General features: G+C 38.4%; 1 protein-coding gene across 1 annotated transcript; it reads left to right on the forward strand.

Annotated features, from left to right (window-relative positions):
• Positions 1 to 1,515: 1,515 nt before the first annotated feature.
• On the forward strand, positions 1,516 to 13,222 carry LOC139121468 (arylsulfatase B-like). The gene is made up of 17 exons (XM_070686372.1): positions 1,516 to 1,665; positions 1,808 to 1,867; positions 2,787 to 2,831; positions 3,161 to 3,272; positions 4,172 to 4,223; positions 4,823 to 4,926; positions 7,365 to 7,480; positions 7,749 to 7,840; positions 8,037 to 8,138; positions 8,605 to 8,671; positions 8,838 to 8,935; positions 9,323 to 9,459; positions 10,056 to 10,117; positions 10,640 to 10,760; positions 11,060 to 11,118; positions 11,907 to 12,005; positions 12,771 to 13,222. Exons 2-17 carry the CDS (start codon positions 1,825 to 1,827, stop codon positions 12,944 to 12,946), a joined length of 1,485 nt encoding a protein of 494 aa, XP_070542473.1. The 5' UTR covers positions 1,516 to 1,665; positions 1,808 to 1,824; the 3' UTR covers positions 12,947 to 13,222.
• Positions 13,223 to 16,112: the final 2,890 nt, after the last annotated feature.

The raw sequence follows: 16,112 nt of genomic DNA on the forward strand, positions 1-16,112 counted from the left end.
CGGACATGACCAAACCTATAAGTCCCCCCGGACGGTGTCCGTGGGCACTACCAAGCACTGAAATTGTTTCAAACTTTTCCAATGAAACAAACTGAAAAGGGCGCTGTTTATCGACTTGACGCAGAGTAATGTTCTGGTGATTTCGAATCGTTTTCGAAAAAGAATGGCAAAATCAGCAGAAATAGAGGACGCAATTCTAACGAACAGCTCTTTAATTTGCTTAATATAAAGTACGATACGACAATCCTGGTTCTGTCTGTTGTTGAATAAAAGATAATATTTTCAACACTGAATATTCAGTTGATAGAGAATGGTCTTCAGGTGTTGGCGCTTAATCAGAACGCAAAATGGTTGTTACGTGTCCCTGCTGTTCCCTGGTTGAAAGGCAATCCAACAACCAGATATAAAAGTTAGCTCAAAATCTGCAATTTTGATATCATTACTCTGCCTCAATAGAATTCGGGGAGTCACTGTTGGGCAGTGGTCAGGCTACAGGCATCACTATCGGAGGATGGTGACTTCGAGACCCGGAAGGTCCAGAGTAACGGACTCACTGTCAGAGGATGGTGAGTTTGAGACTCTAGCACGGTGCACGTTGTGTCCTTGAGCAAGGCACTTTACTCCTCATTGCTCCATTGGGTAGTAGGGTTATGGGCGCCTCGTCCTGTAATTGGGAGTTCGTGTAATTGGATGATGGAATGAATAAAACAAGAACCTGCAAAATATATAATCTAAGCACATTAACCTACCAGTAGAATGTGAAATAATCCCAAGTGTTAATCTGAAGACGTGGCTGATGACATCCACTGACCGAAACTACCAGTCGTTTGCTTTGTTGAAAAGAATATTGTCAAAATTTTCAACATTTTTCTAATAAACTTCTCCAAAAATTATTCCCTATTGACAGTTTTTCGGTCTATTTACGTTCGCTCAATAACACCTGCTGGTTATACTTGACTATGCGTTTAATCACTGACAGAAAAGAACAATTAAGGGTTATTTTGGGTCTTTAAAATGATCGTTTCAACTGTAAATTTCTTAAAATTTGGTCTGACTTTCACTGGCAACACGAAAGGGTATTTACTTCAACATGTCATGACATCTAAAATCTGTCAACTTCTGGTGATGACGAACTGTTATCGTGCAGGAATAAAATTTGCTGTGACACCGATATTCGTTTGACTTTCGCCCATTAAAAGTATCATGCAGGACTCGAACAAGCCATGGTTTGCTATGGAATACTAGAAAAGAAGTAGTTTCTAGTTGATACCAAGTATTTTGATAAAACTTGAGAGGGATTACACAAGAAATGTTGTCAAACCATCACAGGAACTAGTCTTTCATCACTGAGCGTCATATGGTCCACTGGGATAGAATGAGTGTTGAATTTCTAATCATGATAGAGTATTTCTCACTTCTAAATAAACAACATGTACACGTATGAGTGTGCAATTTATTAGCACACCACGTGTACTGGGAATTTCGAAGTTGCGGGCATCAGGAAATTACATTTTTAGCAATTTTTCATGTTAATACGTAATATAAATATGAATATGTACCCATGATTTGCGTATGTAATTAGAGTGGAGGGTCTTATAAAGGATGCTTTCTCAGCGATGAAGACATTCGGAAAGTGGCAGAGACGTGGAACATTGAACTGACCTCGTAAGTATTGCTTGATCTGTTTATTCCTCTTTTCGTAAACTTCCCTCATTTGTGCTCTATAATGTCCCTGTTTTTACTTGCTGCAACATTGTCGGTGCGGAACAAGAGTTTTATTTTTTTTTCTTTTCGCGATTTTTTACAGTTGAACCTCTGGGAAGAATGAAGATTGTCTTTCTCCTTGGTTTGTTCGGCATGGCATTTGGTGAGTTATCCGTGTCTATGTTTAATATTGCAAACACTTTACTCGAAAGATATAATTGTTTCATATAAGGAACAGTTCTGAAAATTACTTTTAACGGATAGGTACAGGGGTTGTCATGGTCAAGTGGAAACAAACGCTGGCTGGTTGCGGTGATATGAGCCCCGGGTCTAGTACAGGGGTACTCTGGACAATTCCAACTACATAGCACTAGCTCTGCAATTTCCCATTAAATAGGGGGTGTCAATAGTCTACATTTTTCCGCAATACGTCGAAGCTGTACATTTTCCTCAAAGGGATAAGTAATTAGAGGTTATTTGGGATGTAAAGATACGCTAGAGTCAAGAACAGAAGCCAAAAGTCTACACAATACGAAAAAGGGGTCAAAACGGCAGTATATATATAGCATTGCTATGACAGTCCCTCGGGGAAGCACGAACGTTTAATATTGTGCTATGTGTTTTTTGAGCGACTTGTACCACTTGATCATTTTTTCGCCGTTTGAGGAGGCCAGCTGAGGCCGATACATAGGTAGCTGCAGATACGGGCCAGTACGGGTGTGAGAGAGAGAGAGAGAGAGAGAGAGAGAGAGAGAGAGAGAGAGAGAGAGGAGGAGAGAGAGAGAGAGAGAGAGAGAGAGAGAGAGAGAGAGGAGAGAGGAGAGAGAGAAGAGAGAGAGAAGAGAGAGAGAGAGAGAGAGAGAGAGAGAGAGAGAGAGACGAAAAGGACAATAGGTGAACGGGCTAAACGGGCAGAGACTAGCGCACAGAAAGGTTGTTGCGAAGACAATGGCCAAATGCTAAGCATAAGCACAAAATGCTCGAGCAAAAGTTAAAGAAGAGACATAGAGGAAATTTTCTTAGACCTTCTCATAGTATCTTGTAAAAATCGTAATATTATCATGGTTTTTTTTATATTCCAGCCGCCGACAAGCCACATATCCTTCACATTGTAGCTGACGATCTCGGTAAGATTTTAGTCATTCCTTAATTGTCTTTTACGGCAAGTTTTCAATAAAATTGCATTCCAAGCTACACTTTACCGATTTGTATATGTTTACGTCTAGCCGATCTTCCCTGGTTTTACAAAAGCAAACTTGTTTGTATGCGCGAATTTGATCTGGTGAACACTAAGATGAATAGTTTAGATTTTAAAAAGGGAGAAAAATTTATGGAAATGTTTGCATAGATCTTATCTTTTTGTAGGAAACTAGTGCAACTAAAACTAGTCTATGCAATCAAAGATTTTTTTGAATTTCCAAATTTTATTTTTAATCATTAATTATATCATTGTCAGGATGGGACGATATCAGCTGGCATAACGCTGACATGATCACACCAAACTTACAAGATCTTGCTGACAATGGTGTCATCTTGGACAATATGTATGTACAGACATCTTGCAGCCCGTAAGTATTCCGATCATAATTGTGTTCATCTCGGGAGTTAAAGAAAACCACTATCGTTTCTCTATTTGGTCTGTTTTTCATCTTTCACATAGCAATGAATGTCAGTCTGTTACATCGTTAACCCTTTTAGCGCCAAAGTCAATTTTTGTTGCTTTATACAAAATATACCTCAGTCAATTTTTTTCAGATTTTTGCCAAAATTTTGATAAAGAACCGTAGCTAAGGAAATATGATTTCCATTTGGTCCAAAATTATCCCAGAAAAATTCATAAAATTTGGTAAAATGTTGCACTTAAATTTTGGTGGGAAAAATTACAGCGCTCAAAGGGTTAAGGTAGTATTCACCTCGAAAGTGAATTACTTAAACTTTTTCCTCAAACTTTCCTCAGGCTCAATGGAAAGTTTAACCATTTTCTTGACAAATCCAGCATAAAAATCGGGGATCGCCGTGAAAATTTTGGGACTAGAGAAATAAATAACATTTACCGATACTTGAAATTCCATAAAGCCGCCATCCCTGAGTTATCTCTATGGAGTAAAATAACATTTTTGATTTTCAAGAAAGTGAAGAGCTTAAAATTAGAATGAGCCCCACCAAGCGGTAGATCAAAGAATTATTGTAGTCTGAATATCTGTCCTCGAGGCACATTCTACCTTAAATAGGCATATGAATATAATGAACAAAGCATAATTTGAACTGTTTTCGGATAATTGCATGAGTTTCATTGTCATAATAATAGCAGAGAAAAGTTCATTTGTATATGTATTGTATACATTTAACAAAACGGCAAGAAAAGGTAAAATTGTCCAAGTTAACGTTGAAATTTAAAAGTGCATTACAAATTGAACAGTGTAAGTATCGCATCTTAAGAGAGTAATATTTTCCGAAAAAATTTCAGAACTCGTTCCTGTTTGATGAGCGGTTACTACGCTGCAAACATCGGATCGCAGGTGAGTCCATTAAACCACATCAAGCTTATTATCCTCTCTTATAATTCACTGTACAAGTGAGTAAAAACTAAATTTATTTTAGTGAATGATGCTCAAACTGCTAGAGATAAAATATTTAATCAAGCTTGTAAGTTAGCATATTACCATCCATTGTGGTACATTAGGCTTGTACGTCGGCCATGTTTACCAGCTAAACGTCAGCCACGTTATTACTGCGTACGCGGCACCATTTCGCGTGACGTACTATGTGAAAATTATTGATTGGTATAACGAGAGCTAAAGATAGCCGAATTACATCAAGGACAAGTGGCTGAAAGTTTGACATTTTAAAATCACCCACTCAAAGTCAATATTCTCCATTTCAAAGGGCAGCCATCTTCACACAATACTTATCTTCAAAATAAAAGGTTAAGACTGCACTTCTATGATGTTCCTTACTACACAAAGTAACATCGACTGAAAGTTTGCGGCTTAAGCGACGCAACGCATTTTCCCTCAGGCCTACTCTCAAACAGCCAAATCCGCAAGACCTTAGCACGGAGAGAAGCTTTTGTAAAAAATGTTCGCAAGCTAAAATTGTTCTCTCATTATTCTTTCAGCACTTGGTGTACAAACCAGATCTCCCTCATGGACTACCAACATGGCTGACCACCTTGCCAGACATGCTGCAAGCGCAAGGATACACCACATACGGTATCGGCAAGTAAGTATCCATTCGCAACTTCATGCTTCATGTAATGCCTGGAACTACTTTCACGACGTTCTACAATTAAGGGAACGAGCATTACTTACGGCGGGGGCGTAAGGGAGATAATGGGAGTGTTCAATATAGCCTTGAAAATTTTAAGAGGGCCTTAAAAATTCCAAAGTATAAGCTGGGCGGGGGCCTCCAACTTTTCAATCAATGCGATTCATACCAACAAATCATTCTGAAAATGGCAGAAAATTCTTTCATAAACAAGTTTTCTGAGATTATCCAGTGAAACAGCTGTGTTTCAATGACTGATGATCATTTACAGTTTGTGCTTGTGAACACTGTAATGCTGACTGTCAGAGTGTGGAAATGAGCATTGAGAGCAATAGATAACTATCATGGGGGGTACTAAAATGGTAGACATTGGGTTGAAAACAGCTCTTCAGGCAAATAGATATATTCTAACAGGTATAGCTAGTTTTAGTTGGCCTAGTAGACTTATATGTATAACATACTGATATCTTTTAAATGAAATTTCAATATCATCTTTGTTGCACACTTCTAATCACGTTGTTCTAGAGGATTAACTTGAAGTAAATTATCAATTCACATGCGAGTGCACTTAAGGAAACCAAGTTTGCATAGTTTGTGCCATAGACTACTGTTTAAAGTGAAATACCATCTTTAGGTTAAATTCAAAAATCAAATTTTTGGAATACAAATGCCCTTCTAATCATCATATTTTAGTGAAGTACATTAATATCATATCATATCATATCAGTTTCAAAGATATGTTAATGCAAAATTATAGCTAGTATTGTGTACAGTGAAATGATACTGTTCGATGAAATTCCAAAATCAAATTTCTTGTACACAATTGCCCTCTTCATCACTACATTCTGATGAAGTAAGTTCATATTAGTTTTCAAAGATAAATAAATGCACAGAATGATATTGCCAGTTTTTATTGAAAAATAAATTTATAGATTATGCCACAGAAAACCATGTATACTAAAATGACAATTTTGATTTAAATTTCAAAATCAAATTTCTTGTTCACATATTCACTTCTCATCACCATTTCTAGTAAAGTACCTTCATATCAATTGTCAAACATATTAATGCACAGATATATCCAGCTCTGTATGGGGACAACATGGTTCATAGTTTGCACCACAGACTACCATATACACTGTGAAACAATACTTTCAGCCTGGAGAAATTCAGTGATCAAATTTCTTGTACACAAATGCACTTTAAATCTTGTACTCTTGTTTGTAGATTTTTGCTTGAAATCAGATACATATACTGTGGATTATTTTTATGTATGTTTCATATTTCATATTACATATTATCGCCCAAACAAGGGACTATGTCCCGAGGGTATGTGACCATTTGCCCGTCGTAAGGAGGGCAAATGGTCTCTTGCTTAGAGGATACATAGTCCCATGTTCGGGCTATAATGTTTTTATTACATGCCTCTCTCGCATAAATTTCAGTCCAATTGTTTAGGTTTAGATACAAATGACAATCATATGTTTTACTTCCATGATAGAAAAACATCTATTTAGAAAAAGCATGATTTTGACCATCGAATGGCGCATTGATATATTTAAATCATCGTTATGCGGATTATCAATGTCGTTATGTGTAATTTTGTAAAAAACAGTATTTCTTTAGTAAAACATGTAATTTGATCATTTATAAATCCCAAAGTTGTCAAATTAAAAATAGTTCCGGTTCACTGGCAGTCAAATGATGAGTATGCGGCCCGCTACGCCATCGAGAAGTTAACATTGAATCCTACGGAGCGCGCAACGTTCGATATACGAGGCAAATAATTAAACGTATATACCTTGTATATCTTGCATATATAGCTTTTTTCATATGTGTATATAGCTTTTGTATACTTTGCGCTCATAAGCCATAAGCTCCTGGAGCGGCTGTGAAAGTTTTTGATAACTTGATTGGGGGCGCGAAAAAGAAAAGTCGATGAAATATTTTCTCTTCCATCACCCCTGCCGTTAATAATATTTGCTCACTTTATTGCACTACTATGCGAACGAATGTTTCGCGAGCAGCGGAAGTGTTGTTAACGTTGATGACGGGGAAGGCTACAGAACAAATGCTGTCACAACTTGTGTTTTCTATTTCGGTCACAATCTGTTTTTCCGTCAATAATTACCGATAAGAATCTTAAGACATGAAGATAGCATGTCTTACTCTGAATTTATATTTCACCATCTATCCGGATAATGAGTCTAAAATGGTTATTATTTGCCTTAGAATAGCCATTACTCTTCTTATCTCAGCGCGCAGAACCGAAGTAGTGGGGCAAGTGATCACCGATTACCCACTACATTGACGCTGGAGGCGCGCTTTAAACCACAGTTTCTCAGCAAAAACGTGAACGATAAATTTGACAACGTCCTCTGATTGCATTCCAGGTGGCATTTGGGTTACTGCAACGATTCCTACATCCCAACCAACCGTGGATTTGATCATTTCTATGGTTTCTACCTCGGATCTGTCGACTATTGGAGCCATCGTACCTCAGAGAAAGGTGAGTTTGTCAAAATAACTCTGGATTATTTGAAACATTTCAAATGGCAAAACAAAGGGAAACAACACTATGCGTTCGAACCCGTACAAAAAAAGTTGTGATCATATTTCACTGTACAATTTCCGATTTCAATGAATTTAGCTTATCGTTATGTTTGTTTGCGTATTTACATAATTTACAAGAAAGTCATGATAAAAACGAATCTGGTCGCATCTTGATGTAATTGTTAAAACTAACAAATCTTCTCTGTTCTTGTCTTGCATTTCAGGACCCTATGGTACTGGTAAATATAACGGTTTTGATTTCCGTGATGACGGCGAGAGGGTCGAAGGCGAAGGCATTGATGGCGTCTACACTTCCGTAAGCATCAAATTGTTTCATTTCTCGATTTATGAAACCATATTAATTTATGAAACCATATAAAACCAAGAAGTGATTAAAACAAGTATTTTTTGTTGTTGTGTAGTTCGCAGATGTTGTCAATTTTCTACCGTAGAAACATTATGAAGCAAGAACCACCTTAAATAGAGATTTTTTACACTTGATTCACTCGCAGGTTTTATTCAAGGAGAGACTTAACAAGATAGTTGCAGAACACGATGCTTCAACTCCAATGTACATGTACTTGGCCTTCCAGCTGCCTCATTCACCAGTCACCGTAAGTAAAAACTGTACAGACAGTCTATGGATTCGTAAAGGAAATGAAAGCGGCCTTGGTTATGTGGCTCTCAATAGAGCATCAGCTGTCTTCAAGGGCAGGTTGAAAACATTCATTTAGTTAAACTTGATAAGGATCAAACCAAACGACATTTTTAAGTGGTGACACGCATTGTACGGGTATTTGTGGTGCGATATTTGTTCGATTGAATGTCACAAACCGTCCACGTAGGCACATAGCCTCCATGTCTGTTCTAGATTCCACAAATTGTCCGTCGCCCTGCATGCAGCCTGCGCAGAATACACTTGCAGCTACAAGTGACTGCGCAGGGATGATGGAGAAGGGACCAAAGAGGATGATTGGTTTGTAGAACGATAACAAAACAATCACTTGCGGACCACGTACGTGTTCATGTTCGCAGCAACCGATATATCCATTAAGATTATATTATATTTTATCTGTTTAGGTCCCAGAAGAATACGCTGCATTGTACAACGACAGAGTGTCCAATGAAGATCGTAGAATTTACTCAGGTAAGTAATTTTTGTATTTCATGAATACATAAAGCGAAAGAGATGAGATTGTTCTGTGCAACTTACCAGAAAATTTTCGCCTGGTCGTAACTTCCAAATTCTACTCGACTCTAGATAATTGCGGAATCTCATGTACTATACTAATAAATCTTCGACATTTTCACAGGCCAGGTCACTTTCATGGATGAAATCATCGGCTGTGTAAGAGCTGCAATGGAGGACGCCGGTATGTGGGATGACACCCTGCTGCTCTTCCACTCTGACGTAAGTATGAAGTCACTTTATCAAAATGAGAATTCAATAATTTCGAGAAGTCAATGTTAATCTTGCACTTTATTTAATCTTTCCAAACTGATTTGCTTCATCGATACATTTAAAGATATACTGTCACCTGTTCCAATTTTGCCACAGTTACCATGGAAAGAGAAAATCTAACCAATCATAGATTTTAAGTGGGTGGCCGCTTTTTACAAACAGCGCCCTCACATGGGCATTTTTAATGCCGTGGAACGCCCCTTTGACCATATATGGGCATATATAGATTACAGGTGACTGTATACCTTTAAACGCCCCTTTGTAAACCACGTGTCTGTAAACGTGGCGTTTTACAATCTGCTCTGGACTCATCACATGTTTCTTTTACGTCATCAGAATGGTGGTGACGTCAGGCACGCAGCCAGCAACTTCCCTCTCCGTGGAAACAAAGGCAGCTACTTTGATGGTGGTATCAAGGCTGCCGCTCTGGCCTATGGCAAAGGAATCGAAAAGACCGGATATGTAAACAGAGAGTAAGTTTCTATTGAATTTCAACATCTTTTTTCAGACTATTTACAAACCTGAAGTGAGTAAACTAAACGAAATCATTCACCCACGTGGGTGGAGGGACTGCGTCTTAAGGTAGTATGCGCCTCGAAAATGAAAGACTTAAAATTTTACTTAAATTTTCCTAAAGCAATCTTGCAACTTCCCTATTTCAAAATCATGAATAAAAACTGGGGATCACCGTGAAAGTTTTTGCACTAGAGAAACAAATTACCAAAGATTTACCGATATCTGATATTCAAAATGGCCGCAACTCCCATGTTAACTCTAATTGGAAAATAAAATTTTCCATTTTCGAAAAACTACGACAGTGAAAAGTTTTTGACACCAAGAGATTTAAAATGAGCCCCAACAAGTGGATATATCAGAAAAGAAGTGTAAAAGTTTGAGAGTCCGAATATCTGTCCCCGAGGCGCATTCTACCTTAACATTTAATAAAAACTGCACGATATTAATTGCATAATCGTAGTGAGGTATGCAATGAACAAATAATCAACAGATGCTGAAAAAACAACTTATCAGTAAACCAGTAATTTTACTTTATCCACCGTTTCTTGTGCAGGATGATCCATGCTGTCGATGTCTTCCCAACATTCGTTGAAGCAGCTGGCGGCACAGTTGACTGTAAGTGTATTTTCTACATCGATGGCAGAATACACCTCTGGAACAGATATTCAATTTAAACTTTCACACGTTTGCGATTCTTTTCTAAACTAACACTTGTTAGGACTATTTTAAAGCTCTTGGAGTAAAAAAAAATTCAACGTTATGGTTTTTCGAAAATCGATTTTTTATTTTCCCCTATAGAGGGATGGCGGCCATTTTGAATTGCAGACATCGGTAAATGTTAGGTCATTCGTTTCTCAAGTACCAAACTTTGTACTGTGACCCTTGATTTTTATTCATGGTAAATTTGGTAAGAGAATGGTGGAAGGTGTCAATGAGAAAAGAGAAAGTTTAAACAAAAGAGTGTAAATCTGACACTACTACCTGAAAATTTCGAATTAATGTTTTGTGGATGACTTTCGGCTTTATACAAGGTGCACACGGCAGAAAAGGTGCGTTTTTTTCCAGAAATTTGTGAGTACATACAACAAATTCAACTATCAAGTTTTCATCAGTGCTTTTTCTGTCTTTTTCGAACAGTTGATATAGATGGTGTCAGTGCCCTGCCAACAATTACCCGTGGTGTGCAGAGTGACAGAGATGGTTTTCTTATCACAATCGACGAAGAATTCCCAGGCATGTCATTTGGTGCCGGTCTGAGGTAAGCTATCGACGCTTCTGGCGGCCATTTTCTGTGACCTCTTGATGACCTCAGGTACGCCCTCGCTTCGTTGAACATACTACTTTGATGTAAAAGTCTTCGTGAAAGCCAAACCATATTCACGTAAATCCAACACATTTATCACCAACATTCTAGCAAAAACTTTACGAACTAGCAAAAACTTTACGCATTCAGTTAAAATATTGACCCACAAGATGCCAGTTAAAAAGAAGAGCAATTTGATTTTATGATATTCTCACCATAAGTGTTAATTCCGCATGTTTCTTTTTTTCCGACAGAGCTGGTAAATGGAAGTACATGGAAGGATACCCAGCCTTCCGTTATCCAGAAAAACACTGTGAGTAGTTTTATTTATCGCTGATTTTTTGGTTGTCGCCCAATTACAGTGAAGCTATTCGTGGCAGTTTGCTGGATCAAGCAGTGAAAATACAACTTGCATAGCTTTCAGGAAAACACCTAAAAGAGACATTTTAACCCTTTGTGAGCTGTAATTTTTCCCTCCAAAATTTCAGTGCAACATTTTACCAACTTTTGTAATTTTTTCTGTATTTTTTTTTTTTTTTTTTTGATAATTTTGGACCAAACAGACCTCATTTTTCATAGGCTACGGTTTTTAATCAAAATAGTGTAAAATCTGAACAAAAATTCATCGGTTATATTTTATCAGGGCGACAGAAATTGACTTTGGCGCTCAAAGGGTTAAAGGAAGGGGATCGTCGGAACTGCGCGTGTGCGACTTTCTTGTTTACAAACAATGTATTTTATGCACGATATGTAGTCTAGATGCATCACTTCAACATAGATTACTATGTACATTATGACAAACAAGTCTTTAACTTTCATCAATCACCAACTTACATTTGATACCATGTTTACCTTGGATGTATGAGTCTCATTCGAACTTTGAGCGCTGTTGGGACGACCCCTCTCTTTAAATGCCGTAGATAATCAAGTCACTCGCACGGCAAGGAAAGTCGCTACATTTTTGGAATACGAGTTGGTCTTCACTTCGGCCTTTGTGCGCCCATTTGCACCAACTGTGCCATGGTAACACATTGAAAATTGATTCTCCATCACCGTTTAGAAGACAGCATAAAAGTTTCCTGATTTGTTTGTTCCTAACAGTGAGCTGGTATAACACTCCGTACCACGGTGAACATGGACATGGACCAAAGCTGCCACAAGACCCAGCAACCACCAAAGTTTGGCTATTCGACATGGCAGGTGGGTGTTACATCGCTTTGTGTCATCTATACATGATAAACGTGAATTGTGCAAGCTGATTGGTTAGCAGTACACCAAACCGTGGTCCGACGGGTTGTGATTAGCGTTACCTACGCATCGGTTACCTTTGGTCCTATATAATCATTTGAACAGAAGCATCAAAAAACCCTTAAACTACATATTTGCGAACGAAGGGTATTCTTTAGCTAAGGGGTGGACCATTTGATATCCTGGGGGTCTGGAAGATTTTCGGGAAAAAAATATTCCGAGCAGATGTCAAAAATCAGCCTGAGAAGGCTTGACACACAAAAAAGTGGGAGAATGGAAAAATAATGTACAATGGATCAGGTAAAAAAATAATGCTACCTCATCAATCTTCAACCCCAGAATATCAAATGGTCCATCCCTGATACAGTTGCTTTTCTTTATTGGACGTGAACGATAGGCAAAAACTTACATTACCAGAAAGAATTTACACTGTTCAATGACATGTTTAAAGGGAGACAGTCGTCGGAACTGCGCCTGAGCGAGTTTCTTGTTTACAAATAGTGTATTTCGTGCACGATATCTAGATGCACCTCATCATCATAGCTGCAAGATTTAAATTATACGATGAAGATTATGACAGACATGTTTTAACTTTCATCAATCACCATCGTACCTTGGATACAGTGTTTACATTGTATGGGTCCCGTACGACCTTTGAGCCAAGTTCCGACGACTGTATCCCTTTAATGACCTCGTCGTTTCTGTTTGTTTCTGCAGAGGATCCCATGGAAATGAACAACGTTGCTGACCTTTACCCCGACGTCGTCAAGATGCTTAGCGAAGAGCTCGACAAGCACAGAGAGACTGCCTGGACTGACTTTCCACCTGATGACCCTAGATGTGACCCCGCCCTCACCGACGGCTGGTGGTCAAGTGGATGGTGTACCTTGTAAGGTGCATAGCTGCCTTTTTGACCCAACCACCGAACAACAGTAGAGGTCAACATTGAAGGTCGAATCAGGGTCTTTCGTCGGTCATGTTCCATTAATCGATTTTAATCGATTTGCAAGTAGACATATCATTGTTAAAAATATCGCACGAACGTATCGTGCCTTTGTAATATCAAGAATGCCCCTTTTTGGTCACAATCCGATGTATAATTTCAACTTTTTCAAGACTTTAGATGGAAAGAAACAGGTGAAGGAATAAAAGTGGTTAAAACGATACAATGTCTCTTTGTAGTTAATACCATGCATCACATCAGGAATGTACCATTAGAAAGTTCGGGGGGGGGGGGCTCGGGTGGTCAAACTTAGGATATGCAAGACATTATTGAACACAATATTTTGGAGTAGGCAGATCGTGTATACTTCTCCTAAAATATTCAACGCCTTCTCAATTTCCGGTTATATGAATATTGCATTTTTTTAAAGAATTGAAATGTTTTAAATATTGCACTCTGCTGACACATTTTTCAAATTTTGATTCCCTCCCAACATTTTATGGTTTATTCCTTATGCAGCATTAACGACCAGAGGCGACCGATTGCATTTGACCGTTTTGGTTGACGGGCGTGCTTACCTTGTCTGAGTTTCGGGGGGGGGGGGGGGTTGGGGGGGGGGGGGGGCTGGAGCGAGCAAGTGTTTTCTGCATTTTCATGCAACGTTGGTTCCGTAAAACTATAAGCTAATCATGGCTATTTTCGACAAGGTGTAAACAGGTGCTAAACATTTGCATGAACAGCAACTAACCATGGATGGCTCCAAATGATTTGTCTTCAACTGCCGATATAAAAATAGTGACTTCCACATTCCAAATGACAGCCGTAGCGTCGAGGCTACGAAGTACGCTTTTTCACCGTATGTCTTGAAGTCTGCGCGCCAAAACCTCGTGCGACAAGCGAAGTCTCGTCGACGGTGAGAAAACCCGAGAGCGACAAGAGTCGGCACTAATGGTTCTACTCCGGAATAAAAAGGACGCGATGCGTTCTACAGACTCGGTACGCCCAGATAATTTCATGATGCCGGTACAAACAAGCCCACATGTGTACTAACGCGTATGGAAATACACGTACGTCTAAGCGCGTTTGCGCACATGGCTTTGTTTGTACATGGTCAATTATTGCACGATATGAGGCACGATTCATTTATGCAAATGAGATTTTGGGTAGCGAAGGGTAGCGGAGGTAGCGGATCATAATTTCAAAGTTTCATACGTAGCGGAGACCTCGGCGAAAAAAAAATTGTGCCCCGAATCCTGCATGTATACCATGGTCGATTCGAATTCCGGGGTTTGGCCTATTACGTGTAGGTTGTCACCAACATCGATAAAGACAGAGGGCGGCAGCTTAAAAGGGAGGCGGTGGTCAGAACTGCGCCTGTGTGACTTTCTGGTCTACAAACAATGAATTTCACGCACGATATCGAGATTCACCACGTCAAACTAGCTGCGACCTTTAAACTTTACGGTGTGCATTAAGACAAATATGTTTTAACTTTCTTCAGTCGCCAACGTACCTTGATACGGTGTTTACATTGGTCGTTGTATCCATCCATCCATTCATCCATACATGCATGCATACATACATACATACATGCATACCAGAAAATTTACTTGAGCTATGTTCAGAACTATAACAATAAGGAGAGAGAGTGTGTGTGAGAGAGAGAGAGAGAGAGAGAGAGAGAGAGAGAGAGAGAGAGAGAGAGAGAGAGAGAGAGAGAGAGAGAGAGACAGAGAGACAGAGAGAGAGAGAGAGAGAGAGAGAGAGAGAGAGAGAGAGAGAGAGAGAGAGAGGGGGGGGGATATGGGAATATGGATGAACTAAAATAAGTCTTTTGTGCTTACTTTGTACCAAATTAACACATTACATCTCGCGCTGTATTTGTTCGTAAACAACATGCAAATGAACATATGGTCGATTTGATGAAATGGAATATAGAATTGAGTATCGTCCTGTGCGATGTGAATAACGAACAATTGCTAAGAAGAAATGTTAAAAAAGATAAGAGTTACAAACAATTGATCAACCGTGCGCTACCCTCAACGATATTGGTATCAATCAAGATCAACACGGCTCTATTGAAACTTAATTAAACGTTAGACATTACAGAGATATCTTTCTTCGGATACAAATTATACCTTCAGGCTGACGGGAATTATTTTTTAAAATTTCCGAGTGTTAACGTAATTCCAGCATGATAAAATGACATTCTAAATTAAACTACTGCCTTCATTTCCGATACTACCCGCTCTATCACTCGTGACGTTGATTAAATTAACTTCTAAGCATATGCTACAGAAAAACGTGTTTTTTTAAAATTAGAATGAGAGTTAATTTGAATTTAACATCGATCGATACACTATCGCCTGTCGTTGTCTTAACTATCCACATGAGTGTCCATTACTTTATATATATATATAATATATATATATATATATATATATATATATATATATATATATATATATATATATATATATATATATATATATATATATAACAGAGTTCTATTAGAATGGGACTGGGAAAAGGGTTCAGTTTAGACAGGGTTTAGACAGGGTTCGGAGACAGGTTGAGACGTCGTTCGATAGTTGCACAATCACTTTGCAATATCTGTAAACAGGTTACAGGTTCGACAATATAGATTTTGCACACGTCACTGACCTTGTGTGCTGATAACGAAGGATGTTTGTGAAGCAGGAAAAAAATGTTGATTTCATGATGAATTTTTTTACTTGAAATCAACACGGACAATTTAGTATATCTGGAAACCAATATCAAATTATTTCAAAGCTTGCATTGCAAATTTACCCATTTTTACTGGTACCTGGTTACGTAAAGTTAGATGGCAAAACCTTGGTTGATGAAATTCGCTATGAATTGGAAAAGATGCGGGTTTGTCAGATAAGAGACTTCGTCAGGCATGTTTTTAAGTCAACAGTTCGGTTTAAAAATTTCTATCGAACCCACATCGCGAGAGTTAATCTACCTTTCATAAAATAACCATCCAAGATGTAACATTCTACTGAAAACATGTTTCTCTTTCACAAATGAAGCCTACGTATCTTGTGAATGAATTGTAAAAAAATATTTAAAAGTGCCAAAAGCATTAAAAT

Source organism: Ptychodera flava, chromosome 2 (assembly GCF_041260155.1).
Source record: "Ptychodera flava strain L36383 chromosome 2, AS_Pfla_20210202, whole genome shotgun sequence".
Lineage (NCBI taxonomy): Eukaryota > Metazoa > Hemichordata > Enteropneusta > Ptychoderidae > Ptychodera > Ptychodera flava.